This window comes from Crocuta crocuta, unplaced genomic scaffold (genome assembly GCF_008692635.1).
Source record: "Crocuta crocuta isolate KB4526 unplaced genomic scaffold, BGI_CrCroc_1.0 scaffold204, whole genome shotgun sequence".
NCBI lineage: Eukaryota > Metazoa > Chordata > Mammalia > Carnivora > Hyaenidae > Crocuta > Crocuta crocuta.
Genome location: NW_027529603.1, coordinates 1,910,649 through 1,926,186, shown reverse-complemented (window position 1 = coordinate 1,926,186; position 15,538 = coordinate 1,910,649). Strand labels below are relative to the sequence as shown.

The window sequence follows — 15,538 nt, the reverse complement described above, 5'->3', positions numbered from 1 at the left end:
AATGGTAAAGTGACAAGTTTAAGGAAAAGTCTATCAGACTAGAAATACAGTTGTGGCCATTTTGGGAAAAGATAATATCCTTCATGACTGGCTTTTACTAATCATGATTCATCCTAAAGAACTAGACATTTTTGGGGCGCCTGGGTGGCTTAGTTGGTTAAGCGTCCGACTTTCGCTTAGGTCATGATCTCACGGTTCGCGGGTTCGAGCCCGGCGTGGGGCTCTGTGCTGACTGCCAGCTCAGAGCCTGGAGCCTGTTTCAGTCTGTGACTCCCTCTCTCTCTGACCCTCCCCTGCTCATGCTGTTCTCTCTCTCTCCTAGAAATAAATAAAACATTTAAAAAATTAAAAAAAAAAAAAGAACTAGACATTTTGCAGCCCCAAATAAAAATTATGGTTAATCATACATTGCTGGCAGGAATATAAAATAGTGCAGTCACTGTGGAAAAGAGTTCAGTGATTCCGCAAAAAGTTAAACATAGAATTACCCAGAAATTTCACTCCTACATAGATACCCAAGAGAATTGAAAACAGGTGTCCAGCCCCTAGTACAGTAATGTTCATACCTGCATTATTTATAATAGGCCAAAAATGAAAACAACTCAAAAATCCATCAACTGATGAATGAGTAAACAAAATATATTCATACAATGGAATATTATTCAGCCATTAAAATGAATGAAGTACTGATACATTCTCCAACATAAATGAACCTTGAAAACATTATGCTAAGTGAAAGAAGCCACATATCATATGATTCCTATATTAAGTGTTCAGAGTAGGAAATTTATACATACAGAAAGCAGATTCGTGATTTCCACGGACTTGGGGGGAAGATCAAATAGGGACTGACTGCTTAGTGAGTACAGGGCTTATTTTGGGGGAGATGAAAATGTTCTGGAATTATTGATGATGTCTGTACAATGTGGTGGATGTGCTGAATTGTATATTTTTAATGGTTAATTTATGTTGTATTAATTTTACATCAATTTTTTAATTATGGTTGAGTTAGCTATTAAGAAGTGGGAGAATTACTGGTTGGCAATCAATTTCCTGTTTTACAAGGAAAAGAAACCCTATTGGTCTGTTTTACAGTCTGTATTTCTCTTTCATTTTTGAAAAAAAACTTTTTTTTGCTTGGTATTGAATTCTAAGTTGGCTTTTCTTTTTCTTCCAGCACTTTGAAGATGTTACTTCACTGTCTTCTAGCTGAGATAGTTTTTGGTTAGTAGTCTGTAACTTTTTTTATCTTTGTTCCTCTTTATGTAATGTTTCTTTTTTTTCAAGATCTTCTCTTGTCTTTAGTTTTTAGCAGCTCATATATGATATGTCTAGGTGAGTTTCTAGATGTTTATCCTGATATACTAGTATTCTCTGATCTTCCTGGATTTGTGAGTTGGTGTCTGTTATTAATTTTGAAAAATTCTTGGCCATTATTTCTTCCGTACCATTTATCTCTCTTCCTGTACATGTTAGGCTATTTGATGTTGTCCCTGAGGTCTTGGATGCTATGTTTGGGGGAGGGGGGGGGGCTCCTCATTTTTTTCTTTGTGTTTCAGTTTGGATATTTCTATTGAATTATCTTCAGTTTCCCACCTTCTTTCCTCCTCTGGGTCAAGAAATCTTTATCTGTGTTACCATGTTTTCTATTTTTAGTATTTCCATTTGATTCTTTAGAGTTTCCATCTCCCTGCTGAAATTACCCATCCTATCATGAAAGCTGTTCACCTTTCTTACTATATATCCTTTAACATTAATCATAGTTCCTTTAATTTCCCCATCTGATAATTACAATATCTGTATCATATATGAGTCTGGTTCTGTTAGTTGCTTTGTCTCTTAATAGTGTGTCATTTTTCCCTTCTTTTTTTGTGTGTGCCTGTAATAATATTTTGTTGAAAGTTGGACAATTATCATAAGGCAGTAAAGACTGAAGTAACTAGTTTTCATGCCTGGAAATGGGTATACCTTTCCTTCTGCTAGGACTCTAGTGCAAGAGATTGAGTCAGTGAACATAGGAGCTGACCTGCTTTTGGGTTTTGTTTTTGCTGTGGATATTGGTGTGTGCAGCAAGCTTCAAGTTTCCTTAATATTATCTCTGTTTAAGGTTGAGGCTGATTTGCCAGAGATTTTATCAATTTCTGCTCCTCCCTCAATTTTACATCTTCCCCTTGTGCCTGCTCCTCAAAAAGTATCTCCCTCCATGATCTTGATGCTATTTTGCAGTAAATGGCTATTACTTGTTACTTGATGCTTATTGGCCTGTTTGATGTTTGAGGGGTGAACAGTGGGGGAGGTATTCCCTGTTTTTCCTGATTCAGCATCAGTTTTAGATAGGCACTCTACCCCTGGATCTTAGGGGTAGGCCTTCTCTATGAAGCTACCTCACCCACTCCTAGAACATGTCTAATGGTCTGGAGCCCATAGAGGTAGAGGGTTTTTGTTTTTGTTTTCCTTTTTTCTCTTTCTCTGGCTGCAACGGCTCTTCACCAATACACAATTTACTGCCTCATGACAGGATTTATTGTCCTTCACCCAATGGTTTAAGCCCTTTTGTTCTATGGGAAAGATAGGAAAGAAGTATCCAGGTAGGATTTGGTGCCTTTCCCCACAGTGGCTGCTCTTCCTTTCCCCAAGGCTTGTATCAAAGGAGAACTTCCTCAGGATTCACATGCTGCCCCAATCTTTCTTGTGAACACATAATAATGTCCATGGAGAGGAGCCTGAAAGTCATTGTGAATTACCCTTGTATTTGTGACTTCTGTATTCTCATGCTGGCCTACATTTGGCCTTCAATAATTCCTTAAAATTTATACCTGGATTCCTACCAGCTTGATGGTGTTCAGAGGGAGAGTCAGCCCCAAAGGAGTAAGAGTACCTGTGCTATATCTCCTTGGATTTGTCATCTTTCCTTAGATTAAGATTAATTAGGTTGTCCTGGAACCTCAGCTCTCTGATACATTTTTTTAAAGATGGGTATTTGCAGATTGTCTCATGATTTCTTTTGTACTAATAGTAAAAGTGATGCTGTTTCTGCCTTTCCTTAAGCAGAATCCAAAAGCTCCTGAGAAACCCTGTTTTGTAGTTAAACCTGTTATATGTACTGGAATGCAATCCTTAACTAATACAAGTACCAACTGCATTCATTACTCAAAAATACATTCTAAATGGAGCAAAGGTATAAGCATAAAAAATGAAACCATGAGTACGTGAAGAACTAGGGGGTAACATTTTAACTTCAGAAAGAGAAAAACATTTTTAAGTTTTCTTAAAACACAGAAGCCATAAAAGACTAATAATAAGACTAATAAATTCAACTACATAAAATATTTCTATGTGGCAAAATGTCATTATATGTAATATATAAATTATATATTACATAATAGTTATTGTATATGTAACTTTTATTTTATTTTACCTTTTATTTATTTTTTGGGAGAGAGAGAGAGAACGAGGACCCAAAGCAGGCTCTGTGCACAGAGCCCAATGTGGCCTTGAACCCACAAACTGTGAGATCATGACTTGAATCAAAGTCTTAACTGAGCCACCCAGACGTCCCACAAAATGTCATTATAAACATCAAGTAATAAGAAAAAATATTTGCAATAAATATGCAAGGGGCTAATTTTCTTAACATTAAAAAGTATTTATAAATCAATAAGTAAAAGATCAATAATTTGTGGGCAAAGAATAGGAATAGATATTTAGAAGGAAAGAAAGTAAACATACAAAACAAATTTGTAAACATAGAAATATTTTATCTCAGGTTGACTGAGATAAAAAATTTGATAATACTAAATCAATAACTGTTCATCAATGAATAGTATGTGAAGAGAGGCACCTGTACAGTTTTGGTAGAGTACAAATCTGTACAATTGGTGAGGCAATTACACAGTATCAATATTTAGAATACAACCTTTCATCCATCAATTCAACTCTTAGGAATCTCTCCTATATATTCATACCTATGTACAAGGACTTATAAACTTAAGGTTTGTGTTGGCATTATTATTCAGAGCAAAAGACTGTAAATAACTAAATACCCATGAATTATCCATGAATGTATGATTGAAGATAAGCTGAGCTGTACTTCTACCAAAGAAGACTGTTTAGTCATGAAAGAAAATTATATAAACAAGATATACTCGTACTATAAAATAAAATGAGGAGGGAAAACAGTGTATCATGTTTCCATTTGTAAAAAGAAATGTATCAGTTTATTTATGTTTCCTATACTAAATTAATTCTGAAAGATCCATAGGGAAGAAAATTCTGAATGATACACAGGGAAGAAAAAGGGACACAAAGGGAGGAGAGAGACACAGTAATATACCTTCTTTTGCCTTTTCAATCTTGTACCATGTATATGTATACCTACTTAAAAATAATAAGTTTAGTTATTGAAATAAAATAAATACCTCCATCAAGGGACCTCCTCCCTGCTACTCCAGTCTTTTGCCAAAAGTCCTCTCCAATCCACCCATCTACAGCTCTGGAGAGACAGACTGAATTTCATACTGCCAAATGCACTCCATGGCCCATTGCTCTGTGTTCTGCATTTGTTACATCGTTCTTTCCCCCAACAGCCTACACTTTAGGATCCAACTCCTATGTCACTCTACCCAGGAACCCTCTTTGACTACCCAGATCCTCATTACATTTTCTCTCCTCCAGAATGGAAAGTTTGTGACCTAGTCTCACAAATGAATATGTAATTGTATTTGTTTTAGATTATTGGATCTTGCTTTGTGTGAATTAGTCTTATCTTCAAAGCCAGATAGTTACGTGTCTTGAGAGTAGGAAAGCAATACAGCTCCAATTTCTCTGTACCCTTGATATTGCTCAGCTTAGGGGTGAGCACAGACTGAAGGCTCACCACACCTTGAGGAGGGGAGGACTGGATACTGGAAGAAGGACCAAAATAGCCTCTTCAGAGATTTTGAGCTCAAGGATTTTTGGTTATGAGACCACTGTCACCAGAGCAAGACAGTCTCAAAGAAATTCAGAAATACTGTGGTGTTGGAGTTATATCACAATATCCACAGAGGCCAAGAATGGTAACATAATATGTACCAATAGTCAAGGTATAGGAGTGATGGGTCTTGAAGCTGATTGGAAAACACCTGCCCTGTCTAAAAGTTATCACAATCCAGTTAAAAAAGCAAAAACAAAAAATTCCTCAGGTAAGCAGCTTATATCTCGAGTAGATAAGTAGGTCCATGAGCAATAATTAATTTGTGACCCCTATTTGGAAGTAGTCACTCATGTCTACAGGAAGTCATCTCCTGTAGCAAGCAGGCTATTATATGAATAAAGACATCTTGGGAACATAAAAGGTTGGATGGTGCTCCAGAAGTGAGTCAAATTCATGTACCTTCATGGAAGGTAGTGTTCATAATCTCTTCCCACTATACAGAATGAAGACTTCCCTTCACCACATATTTATTTTTTTAAGTGTTTGTCAAGTTGATTTCCATATAACACCCATTGCTCATCCCCACAAGTGCCCTCCTCCATGCCTATCACCCCCTTCCCCTCCCCCCACCCCCATCAGCCCTCAGTTTGTTCTTGGCATTCAAGAGTCTCTCATGGTTTGCCCCCCTCCCTCTCCCCCATGGTCCTCCATTAAGTTTCTCCTTCACCACATATTTAAAACTAAAGATATTCCCACCATGGTCTTTCCCTGCCACATCAACCATTGTCCCATTCATGCACCTTTGATTCCCTATCACCCATTGCTGGTAATACCAAAGCTTCCATTTCCAAGCCATAACCAGACTCTGCCCTCCCAAAGCTCATGTGTACTTCCCAGACATATTTCCAGTACAGGTAGGAGAGTTAGTGGAGATTCCTCTGTCCCAGACACCCTTCCTTAAAAGGTGTCCTGTGTCCCTAAACAATCAGTTTTCTTGGGATGGATGAACAAAGAGTTGTGAAGAAGAAAACCAAAACATCAGGCTGGTATGATGAACCGGGTGAACAGGATATGTCTTATCCCTAAGACATATCAAAGTCTATGACACTAAACCTGCCTTGTGAAACAGAAGGGCTTTGTGATGCAGTCTGGTTGCCTGGTTCCATTGTCTGTGAGACATAGATGACAAAACACAGCATTGGAAATCATTAGGCCTAGATATATGGTCTAGATATATTGGTCTCCTCATGCTAATGAGTTTCAGACCATGCTGATCTGTGGGAATTAGGGTATCCCTTATATACCTATGGCTCCATCTTCCTTATTCTCCTAATTATCTGGCAAGTGAAAAGGAATTACCATGGATTAAGGTTGAAACCTGAAAAGAGCTGCTGCTGGGTAGGGAAACAATAAGACCATGATTGAGCTAATTAAGCCTCAGAAGACAAACCTTTAAGGTCTCAGAATCTCTCTTTTTACCACTACCCATAAATTTTTATACCATGCATCAGTTATTCTTGCATAGTGCTTTTCTCTGCAGAGCTAAAAATAAGTCCCGACCAGGCCACACATATAGTATATTCTAATTGAAAATAAAGAACCACTCTATCTAACATGTAATCTACCTCACTGGATCTCCGAATACTTCCCAATGTGGGGGATTCCTCTGGTTAATGGACTTAGTAAGCAAAAGTCCTTTGGATATTAGGAACCAGTCACCATTTAAACTGTTCCACTATTCTTCCCGTGTCATGCTAAGCCTCTGAAAGGACTTCTCCTGAGAAGGGGAATAGGAGGTATGGAATATGGGGAGCCTAAAAATGAGAAACAAGAACAAAACTGAAATGTTGGGGTGAAAAGCATGGAGTAGGGGAAGGAAAGGTAGGATAGTATCTAAAATACAGATGAATGAAAGGAATTAGGACATGTTTACTTCCTTTGTCTCATTCCATAATGAAAAAAAAAACATGAAAAAGAAAATGGTGTTGCAGCTTCATACTCTAATTATTCTGTCTTAAAGCATCACCGAAAAGTCAGGCCAGGGGCTAGATATGCAGCGTCAAGAGGTAAAGTCCCAGTCTCTGTTGTGACTCCCCTCACTATGGCAAGATTCCCCTGATTCACGTCCCTCTCTGACCCCTGGTGCCAGGAGCCAGGTGCTCTAACCAGTAAAGGCTCCAATTGCCCCAGTTGCCAAATTCTCCCATATTTTCTTGGGTGGGAAATCAGAGCCAGAGAATGTTCCAAAATTTACCTTACCCTAACTCCAGGGAATGAAAAATGAGGAAGTAGGACAGAAACCCTTATCTGTGTGATTTACTAGTTTTTAGGACCTGTAGAAGTCACTTCATCCTCAGTTGGTGATCCTTGAAGTGGGCATCTGATGATCCTGCCTCACTCACAGTGTAGTTTTGATGATCAAATAAGATTAGGTCCAAGACAGCATGATACAACTGGTTAAGTTGTACTCAGACGTGCCTGAGAGTATTTACTGTTGGGATTTGAGTCTCCTCTTACTCAAAGGCCTTCAGCTTCCTATAGGATGTCCCTGCATCATCTCATTCCTTGTAATACTGTCTCCTGGTTTCTCAGCTAAGGAAGAAGCTGAGAAGCCGTGAGAGCTGCTCTGTCAGGAAAAGGTAATGACTTGCTCTTTGCAGTCTCCAATCCCCCAGCCTGGTCTGTGATGATTTCTCTGCTTGGCCTGGGGCAGGGATAAAGGAGAGGGATAATGGCTGGGTGGGAGTCAGACGCAATGGATGCTGAGCACAGTTGAGAAGGTTTCCAGGGCAGAGGGGGGATCAAGTGTCTCAGGAGAGAGGAGTCTCCCAGTTCTGCTATTGGCTCGTTTCACAGTGGTCCTGGAATTCAGGATTCACTAGTATGTAACTCATTAAAGACTCTACATGGGTTTGCACTCAACCATGCTATAAGTTATCCAGTCAAGAGAATAGACAAATGTGTGCATAAATTAATGACCATTGTCATATTTCCTTTAGTTACAATCATTCAAGGGCAGACCTGTGGAACTTGTTGACATTACCTCCATGTCAACAGGTTTTGTGCTTGAGGATGCCAGTTCCTAGGACAGCCCTCAAGAAGGAGCCTGTCATNTTTCTAGAGAATGGGACCGGCTCTCAAGAGATGCTATGTACAGGAGCTGGGACACCCCATAGTCCCCGAATGCAGAGTTCCCACAAAGACCTCATTTTCCACAGTTTAGAAATACTGAATACTAGGCTGTGGCCTTCTTAATCCCAAAGGAGACTGACTCCAGATTCTCCTCGTCATGTTCTTTGTGCTGCCACATCAGCTAAACATTGGCTCCCTCGCTCCCGCCCTGCTGCCTGGTTCCCTTCTCCTGGTTCAACTTCTCAACCCAGGTCAACAGACAACTCCCCCAGCTTCACAGTCTTGCATGGCACTGTGTTTCATGGGCTGCCTGAGACCTTGCCCAACAAGGTGCAGACCTGCAGCCCAGCCCAACATAACTTACCAATGGCATTTTCCTCAGAGGAAAAGGAGATGGGTAAACACCCTGGGGGTACAGGCAAGGTTTCCAGGACTAGGGGAGGGCAAGCCCAATCTCTTGCCCATACACATTCAAAGAGGCAGGTGTCACTCCATCATTAATAGCTACCATCTTCCCTTCCAGCCAGGGCTGGCTTCCTCAGGAAGGAAGTGTGCGGCAGCTCCTATGTGCAGATACCTGCTGCCAAATCTACAATTCTGTGGCGCTGGAGATTCAGCAGTTGCTGGTGGGTGAGAACACCCTGATCTGTCCTGCTTCATCAGAACCATTGCAGGGCCCTTCTTGCCTAGAGATTTTGTCCATCTCTACTGTGTCTTTAGAACAGAATCTGGACCAATGTTCCCTACACTCCACAGCACTTGCATGTCCATCTCTAGCACCCCCAGTGTTGCAATCAATGGATAAGAAATGCTTAACACAGTCAGCTGCCCAGTCAACTGGTAAAGTCAGGGTACATGATTACTGGGCTGAACACCACCTGCTGGGGCAGGGATTTCAAATATCAGAGGTGCCCAGGGGCCTGGAGACTGTCTTGCTCAAGACTTGAGGAGGCTGTTTCCATGATTTNACTTGTTGGGATGAGCACTGGGTGTTATATGGAAACCAACTTGACAATAAACAATTGAAGAAAAAAAAAAAGACTTGATGAGGCTGGGCTAACAGTGAACCAGCAGGAGATGATGCAGAGCACCCCCAACCATGTCTATGGGAACCAAGGGCAGTAGCCCTTGAATTCCCAGGTCACTCTACAGACCCTAAACCACCACTTCACTACCCAGACACACCATATGGGCTTGCATATGGTAACTGTCCTCCCTGCCAACCTGCCATTACTTAGTCCTGAAGTCCTGAGGCTTCTTGAGGTAANTAAGGCAGCTTATCCCAAACCCGCCATTCTTTTGCCAAAGTGTAAATAACCAACCAGTTTCTTTCATCCCAAATACTTCCAAGTTCTCTGTTGAAAAACTAGGGACTATTCTTACCAGAACTGGGGTCCATGTATGGCCAGCCAGCCTACCCAGGCCTTCTGAGTTTCAGAATGGTCCATCATGGACCCAGAACAAAGACACCACCACCAGCAAATTGCAAACCATATGGCTGTGGCCTTGCCCTCTTTCAGCCCTTAAAGACTCAAGTGGCCTCTGTCCACATCCTGGGTACCAGGCTTATGACTCAGTGGCCCATCTGCAGCAGAAATACAGCCAGCTATTTTGTGGTCTCTCTTCTCTGCACAGTGAATCCCTTGTTAATACCTTATTAGGCTCTCAAAGCTTCTCTGCTATTGGGATCATGCTCAAGCACCCCCTGAAGGATGCTTTTCTCTTCAAGGAACTCTCTGTCATCCCTCTGCTGCCTAAAATTCCACCCCAATCAGCCACACTCTCCTATCTTCCCCAAATTGGGTTCCTCCATCTGACTACCAACAAGGTCACATCAGTGTTCCATTTCTGACGTTGGCCGAGTGTGATGCCTTGGAGTGGCACCTGCTGCAGAAGCAGCTCCAGCTTCAGTGGGGCTTGCCAGTGGTTTTCCAGAGATGTCAGCACAACCAGAGACCCACGCAGAATAGGCCCTGTGGAAAAGCCCAGTCTCCTGAGACAGTGAAAACTTTTTGGCCAGTGAAGCCCATCGCAGTCCTCACTAGGAAACTACTCTTCTTCCCGGAACATGCCCGGAGGCTGCTGGAATTCCATCTCCAGAGGCAGTTGATTCACCATCGCTGGGGCCTGCCCCAAAAGATCCAGGAGTCCATCCAGTTGCTCCTGTCCCCCACTGATCAGTCGACTCTGTCTTGGAGCAGCACAGCCCTAGCCAACATGAGTGCTCCCCAACCTACAGCCCTAGAGGCCACTGGGGCCGGTGACCCATTCTCGCCCATCACAGACCCAGTGTCAGTCCCCATGCCACACTTGTTTGACCAGGCCAAGGCAATATTACAGAGCCACATCAACTCCAAAGGTGGGCAGATCCACCAGGGCAAGGTCCCTGCTTGTGTATATAGCTCTTGGCAGTGCATCATTCCTGGGGACCTGCAACTGGCTCCCTTAACCTGCATCCCAGAAAGCAAGACCTTGGAGCTGCAGGCAGCAACTGACCCTGCCCCACAAGAGAAAGTTACACCCTCGACACCAATGGCCCTTGACCAACAGCAACAAACCTCACCAGATACTGTCACTGAACACCCTAAACTGCCCCAAGCCCTGTCCGAGGGAGCCATTGAGAAACTGGAGACAACTCTGCGGCACAAGTATCTGGCCTTCTTGTCAGGGCTGCCTGCTCTTTATTATGTGGCTCTTTCCAGAGCCATGGCACCGGCAATCACTACCCAAGATGTAATCGCAGGACTGGAGCCTGGACCTGGAAAATTCCCAACTGAACCTCTGACTCAGATGAGCTCATCTGAAGAGAAGTGTCTGAGTCCCGGACCGTGCTTTCAAGATGCCAACAATACTTGTGCAGACAGTGCAGATGAATTGCAGGCTGAAGGGCAGGTAGAAGGAATGATCGAGACAGTGCCTCTAGAAAGCCAGACAGAGACTTCTGGGCCCTACACACTCAAGAAACCCATCTTGGCCAAATTAAATTTCCATCTAAGAAAGAAGATCTTAGAGATACAACTGGGAATTCCCATAAAGGCAAGGAAGTCCAGAGAACAAACTATAGCAATCCCAGAGAACACATCCACACAGGCGTCTCCAGAGAATCTGAACAACCAGGGGAAAACACTGCCCCAGAATCTCCCCACCCCACCCGATGCTTCTCGTGCCCCAGATCCAGAATGGCTCCACCTTAAAGAACAGCTGGCCATTGAATTAAAGGCAGTGCAGCAGAACCAGAAGCAACCCAGTTCCAGAGCAGTACCTCATGCCTCTGCCCACTGGGCCTCAAAGATCTCACAACCCAGTGGCGACATGACAGAGACCCAGGTACTTTGTGTTCAGCTAGAGGCCAGTGTGAACAGCCACAGCCTGGAGGAATCCTGGAGCCCCGAGCCCCAAAGCGCTGGCAAAAGCAAAGACTCAGCCCAAGTCCCCATACTGGTAGAAAAGAGAAAGGACCCAGGAAAACCCAAACTGGCAGGGGACCACGGAGAAGGGGATGCACACTCCTCTACAAAAGAAATAAGCCACCCTGATGCAGCCCAGAGGCCAGAAAGGATGAAGAGGACACCACACGGTCCCTGGCAACGAAGCCATAGCTTTCATCCTGATGCTCTCTGTGAACATAGTACCCAGCACCCTCAGATTAAGCTTCCAGAGCCACCTCCAGGAATCCCTGGGGGAAAAGAATCTGAAAAGAATGCCCTGCATGACAGTCAAACCAAGCCCAATGTCCTTCTCAAACCAGGAAAGATTCCTAAGAATGCCCAGCCTGTGGTGTCCCAGGCATCACAGGACCAGCCTTTCCTGGGCCAACTCATTCAGAGCAAGCCTTTGCAGGGCCAAACTTTGAAAACTCAAGTTTTTCAGGGGCAGGTGATGCCAGTCCATACTCATAAGAGGCCCAGCCTTCTAGAATCTGGCTTGAGAAGGAAGATGAAATCCTTTCTGCATTGTTTTAACACCAAGACAAAAGGCAAAGGCCATGAGGAATCCATGTTCTCTACAGCTGGGAAGGTGGCCAACACCAGAAAAGAAAATTTAGAAAAGAGCTTGGCTCTAGCCAAAAGTCCCACAGGGCAAACCAAGACAGAGAACACAGGAGGGGACTCCAAGGCCCAATCTCCCCCCACTGAGAAGCAGGTGGGCCTGGGCTTCTTGGAAGGTCCCCATTACCCAGACAGTAAGCTCCGGCACCGCTCCCGCTCCCAGCAACTCCATTGTGCCTCAGTCCTGGGTCACCCCCACCACTGCCCTCACCACTGTCCTAGAGTGGCTTTTGCTATCAACCAGGGAACCTGCCCTAGGTCTGAACTCTCACTTCAGAGGGAAACATTGAGCTCAAGAAGACTCTACACAATCAAAAGACTTTGTAGGCTCTCCAATGTCTGCATTCCTTGAAGAAGACTGCTATTTTCATTTTCATTACTGTGCATTAATGTGCAGGTGGGGCCGAGCACCACTAAAATACACTCTATATCTCTAAACAAAGATTTATCTGTTTCATTCTCTCCACTGTAGTGAAGTGAAGGCATGATGGGAGGCTAAAGTCCTACTGATTTAGAGAAGGAGCTTTATATTTTATTTTTCTTAATGTCTATTTATTTTAGAGAAAGAGAGACAGAGCATGAGGGGGGAAGGGGCAGAGAGAGAGGGAGACTCAGAATCAGGAACAGGTTCCAGGCCCCAAGCTTTCAGCCCACAGCCCAATGTGGGGCTCAGACTCACAAACCGTGAGATCATGAGCTGAGCCGAAGTCAGACACTTAATCAACTGAGCCACCCAGGCATCCCAGGGAAGGAGCTTTAACCCACACTTATGCTGGGTCAGCATTCCACACAACTCCTCCCAGCCCACCCTGGACTGTAGATAAATAAATGAACTTGAGCAGAGAAGGAAGTTAAGATAAATAATTTTATCATGACTTCCCATGATACGCGTGGGCCAGAGGAGCAATGTGGACCTGAGGATAGTAGTGACATGAAAGAGTGTCCAGGAATCCCACAGGCAGAATTCATTGATGACTTCTCTATGTGCCCACAGTCAAGGGGAGGTTTTTAGAGGAGTACCACAATGCTCCAACCTTGAGGAGGCACTTTGTGTTTACCAAAAGCACATAGCTAATATGACACAATGTGAAAAAGACATGATAGAATCTCCTGTCCTCCACTCCCTGTTGGCTATTGGTAAGATCTTTCTGGAGAACTCCTTTCATAAGTTGCTGTAGCTCTCTCACCTATATCCCATCTCCACTGCATGGTAGCTGCATGGAATGAGTGATTCCTGGAATGAAGATTCCTGGAATCACAGTAGGACATGAAAAAGGGCTTGTTCCCCACTCCCACGGGCTGGCAGGGAGAGAATTAGGGAGGTGGAACATGTAGATGGATGCTTGAGTACCTGGGACAGAAGCTGACATGTTCCTAACCAGGACATGATAAGAGAGCAAAGCCAATTCACTTTGCACTCAACAGAGCCTGGAGCCAGGAAGCCAACCCACAGTTTAAGTGCTTTTGGGGGAAGTAGGTGAGTAAATCTGGGCTTCAATCCACTTGCTCATAGTGTGATAAAGAGCAATGGTCTAAACCTTCTTGTCCAAAGGCAATGCAAATTAACTCAAAATCAGAGAACTCACCCTCTACTCTACCGAATTGTGACCCAATGTCTGGTAATGGTGTAACTAGAAGTACATTTTTTGCTTAGCCCAAATATGAAGTCAGTCACTGAGTTCTAATCTTGGTATCTCTCAACTTTGCCCCATTTCCTCTATTTTTACTGCCTCTGTTTGTATTCAGTTTCTCATCCATTCTTGCCTGAATAAATTAAATAGTGGCTCATATCCCCAGGGCTTAGAATAGTGGCTGGTGCACAGTAATACTTTAATAGCACTTGAAACAAAATTCTGAGCTGAGGAGCAGACAAATCACTACATTAGTGTGATAAGTCCTATGGAATGGGGGATCCTGTCATAGGAGGAAGTATTCAGCTAATGAGGAACCCAGAAAGATCACAATAAGTATGATTTTGAGAAGTGTCTTATATTCAACAATAAAAGTATTTGACGGGGCGCCTGGATGGCTTAGTCGGTTAAGCGTCCGACTTTCGCTTAGGTCATGATCTTGCGGTTCGTGGGTTCGGGCCCCGCGTCGGGCTCTGTGCTGACTGCCAGCTCAGAGCCTGGAGCCTGTTTCAGAGTCTGTATCTCCCTCTCTCTTTGACCCTCCCCTGCTCACGCTGTCTCTCTCTCTCTCCTAAAAATAAATAAAAATATTTAAAAAAAAAAACAATAAAAGTATTTGAGTACTTACTATATGCAAGGTTCTACAGCAAACACAATAATGAAGAAGACAGAGGACTTACACAGTGGAGCTCATGATCTTCACGGGATAGATGGTCTTACATACCAAAATTGTCTAATCAAAATATATACGTGGTTGTGCCTAGGTGGTTCAGTTGGTTAAGCAGCTGACTTCAGCTCAGGTCATAATCTCACAGTTCGTGGGTTTGAGCCCCACATCAGGCTCTGTGGTGATAGCTGAGAGCCTGGAGCCTGCTTCAGATTCTGTGTCTCCCTCCTTCCCTGCCCTCCTCACACTCTGTCTCTCTCTCTCTCAAAAATAAATATTACAAAATTTTTATTACAAATATATATTTGGATGTCCAATATTCATCTCAAACTATAGAAAAGTGAACTCCTGATACCCCACCCATCACCATCACCTAATCACATACACAAAACATGCTTTCATCACAGTATTCACAATATCAGTTAATGGCAATTCCAATCTTACCATTTTCTCAGGACAAAAATATTGGTGTCATCTTTGACTTTTTTCCTAATAGTCCGTATTCAATCCATCAGTAAATCCTGCTGTCTCTACCTATAAGATGAAATCAGAACATAACCATTTATCACTCCCTCAGCTGCTATGAATATTGCAGTAGCATCATAACTAATCTCCCAGCTTCTTCCTGAGACCATACCTCCAACAGTCTGATCTCAGCATAGAAGCCTGATGGTCCTTAGGGATGGTCCTAGCTGTGGATAATTAGATAGATAGATAGATAGATAGATAGATAGATAGATAGATAGATAGATAGATAGACAGATGATAGATAGATAGATAGATAGATAGATAGATAGATAGATAGATTGACAGAGGCAGCTGGATGGCTCAGTTGGTTGAGCATCTGACTCTTGGTTTCAGCTCAAGTCATGATCTCACAGTTTGTGGGTTCAAGCCCCGCGGTGGGCTCTGTGCTGACAATGTGGAGCCTGCTTGGGATCCTCTGTTTCTCTCCCTCTTTCTCTCTCTCTCTGTCTCTGCCCCTTTCTTTCACTCTCTCTCTCTGTAAATAGAGAAATAAATGCATAAATACTTTTTTAAAAAAATAGATAAATGTAAAACCATAAGATTGGATAGGATCACCAAAGAAATGAGTGTTAGACTCTAGGATACTTTTAACAAATTGGGGGGGGGGGGGGGGTAC

General features: G+C 43.1%; 2 protein-coding genes and 1 long non-coding RNA gene across 3 annotated transcripts in view; 2 read left to right on the top strand and 1 right to left on the bottom strand.

Moving 5' to 3' along the window:
* CCL19 (C-C motif chemokine ligand 19) overlaps positions 1-15,538 on the top strand; it is a 78,963-nt gene that overhangs the window by 31,839 nt on the left and 31,586 nt on the right. Inside the window, exon 3 of the mRNA XM_077761923.1 lies at positions 1,178-1,224. Coding sequence (XP_077618049.1) covers positions 1,178-1,224 — 47 coding nt within the window. The remainder of the gene's footprint in view (positions 1-1,177; positions 1,225-15,538) is intronic.
* Positions 5,096-12,448, top strand: SPATA31F1 (SPATA31 subfamily F member 1). The gene is given in 10 exon segments (XM_077761926.1): positions 5,096-5,183; positions 6,180-6,313; positions 6,936-6,981; positions 7,508-7,543; positions 8,552-8,981; positions 9,076-9,312; positions 9,314-9,420; positions 9,423-9,562; positions 9,564-9,831; positions 9,834-12,448. Coding segments are annotated over 10 exon segments (4,101 nt in total).
* LOC144229806 (uncharacterized) overlaps positions 14,839-15,538 on the bottom strand; it is a 12,793-nt gene continuing 12,093 nt past the window's right edge. Inside the window, exon 3 of the long non-coding RNA XR_013334604.1 lies at positions 14,839-14,928. This is a non-coding gene — a long non-coding RNA (uncharacterized LOC144229806). The remainder of the gene's footprint in view (positions 14,929-15,538) is intronic.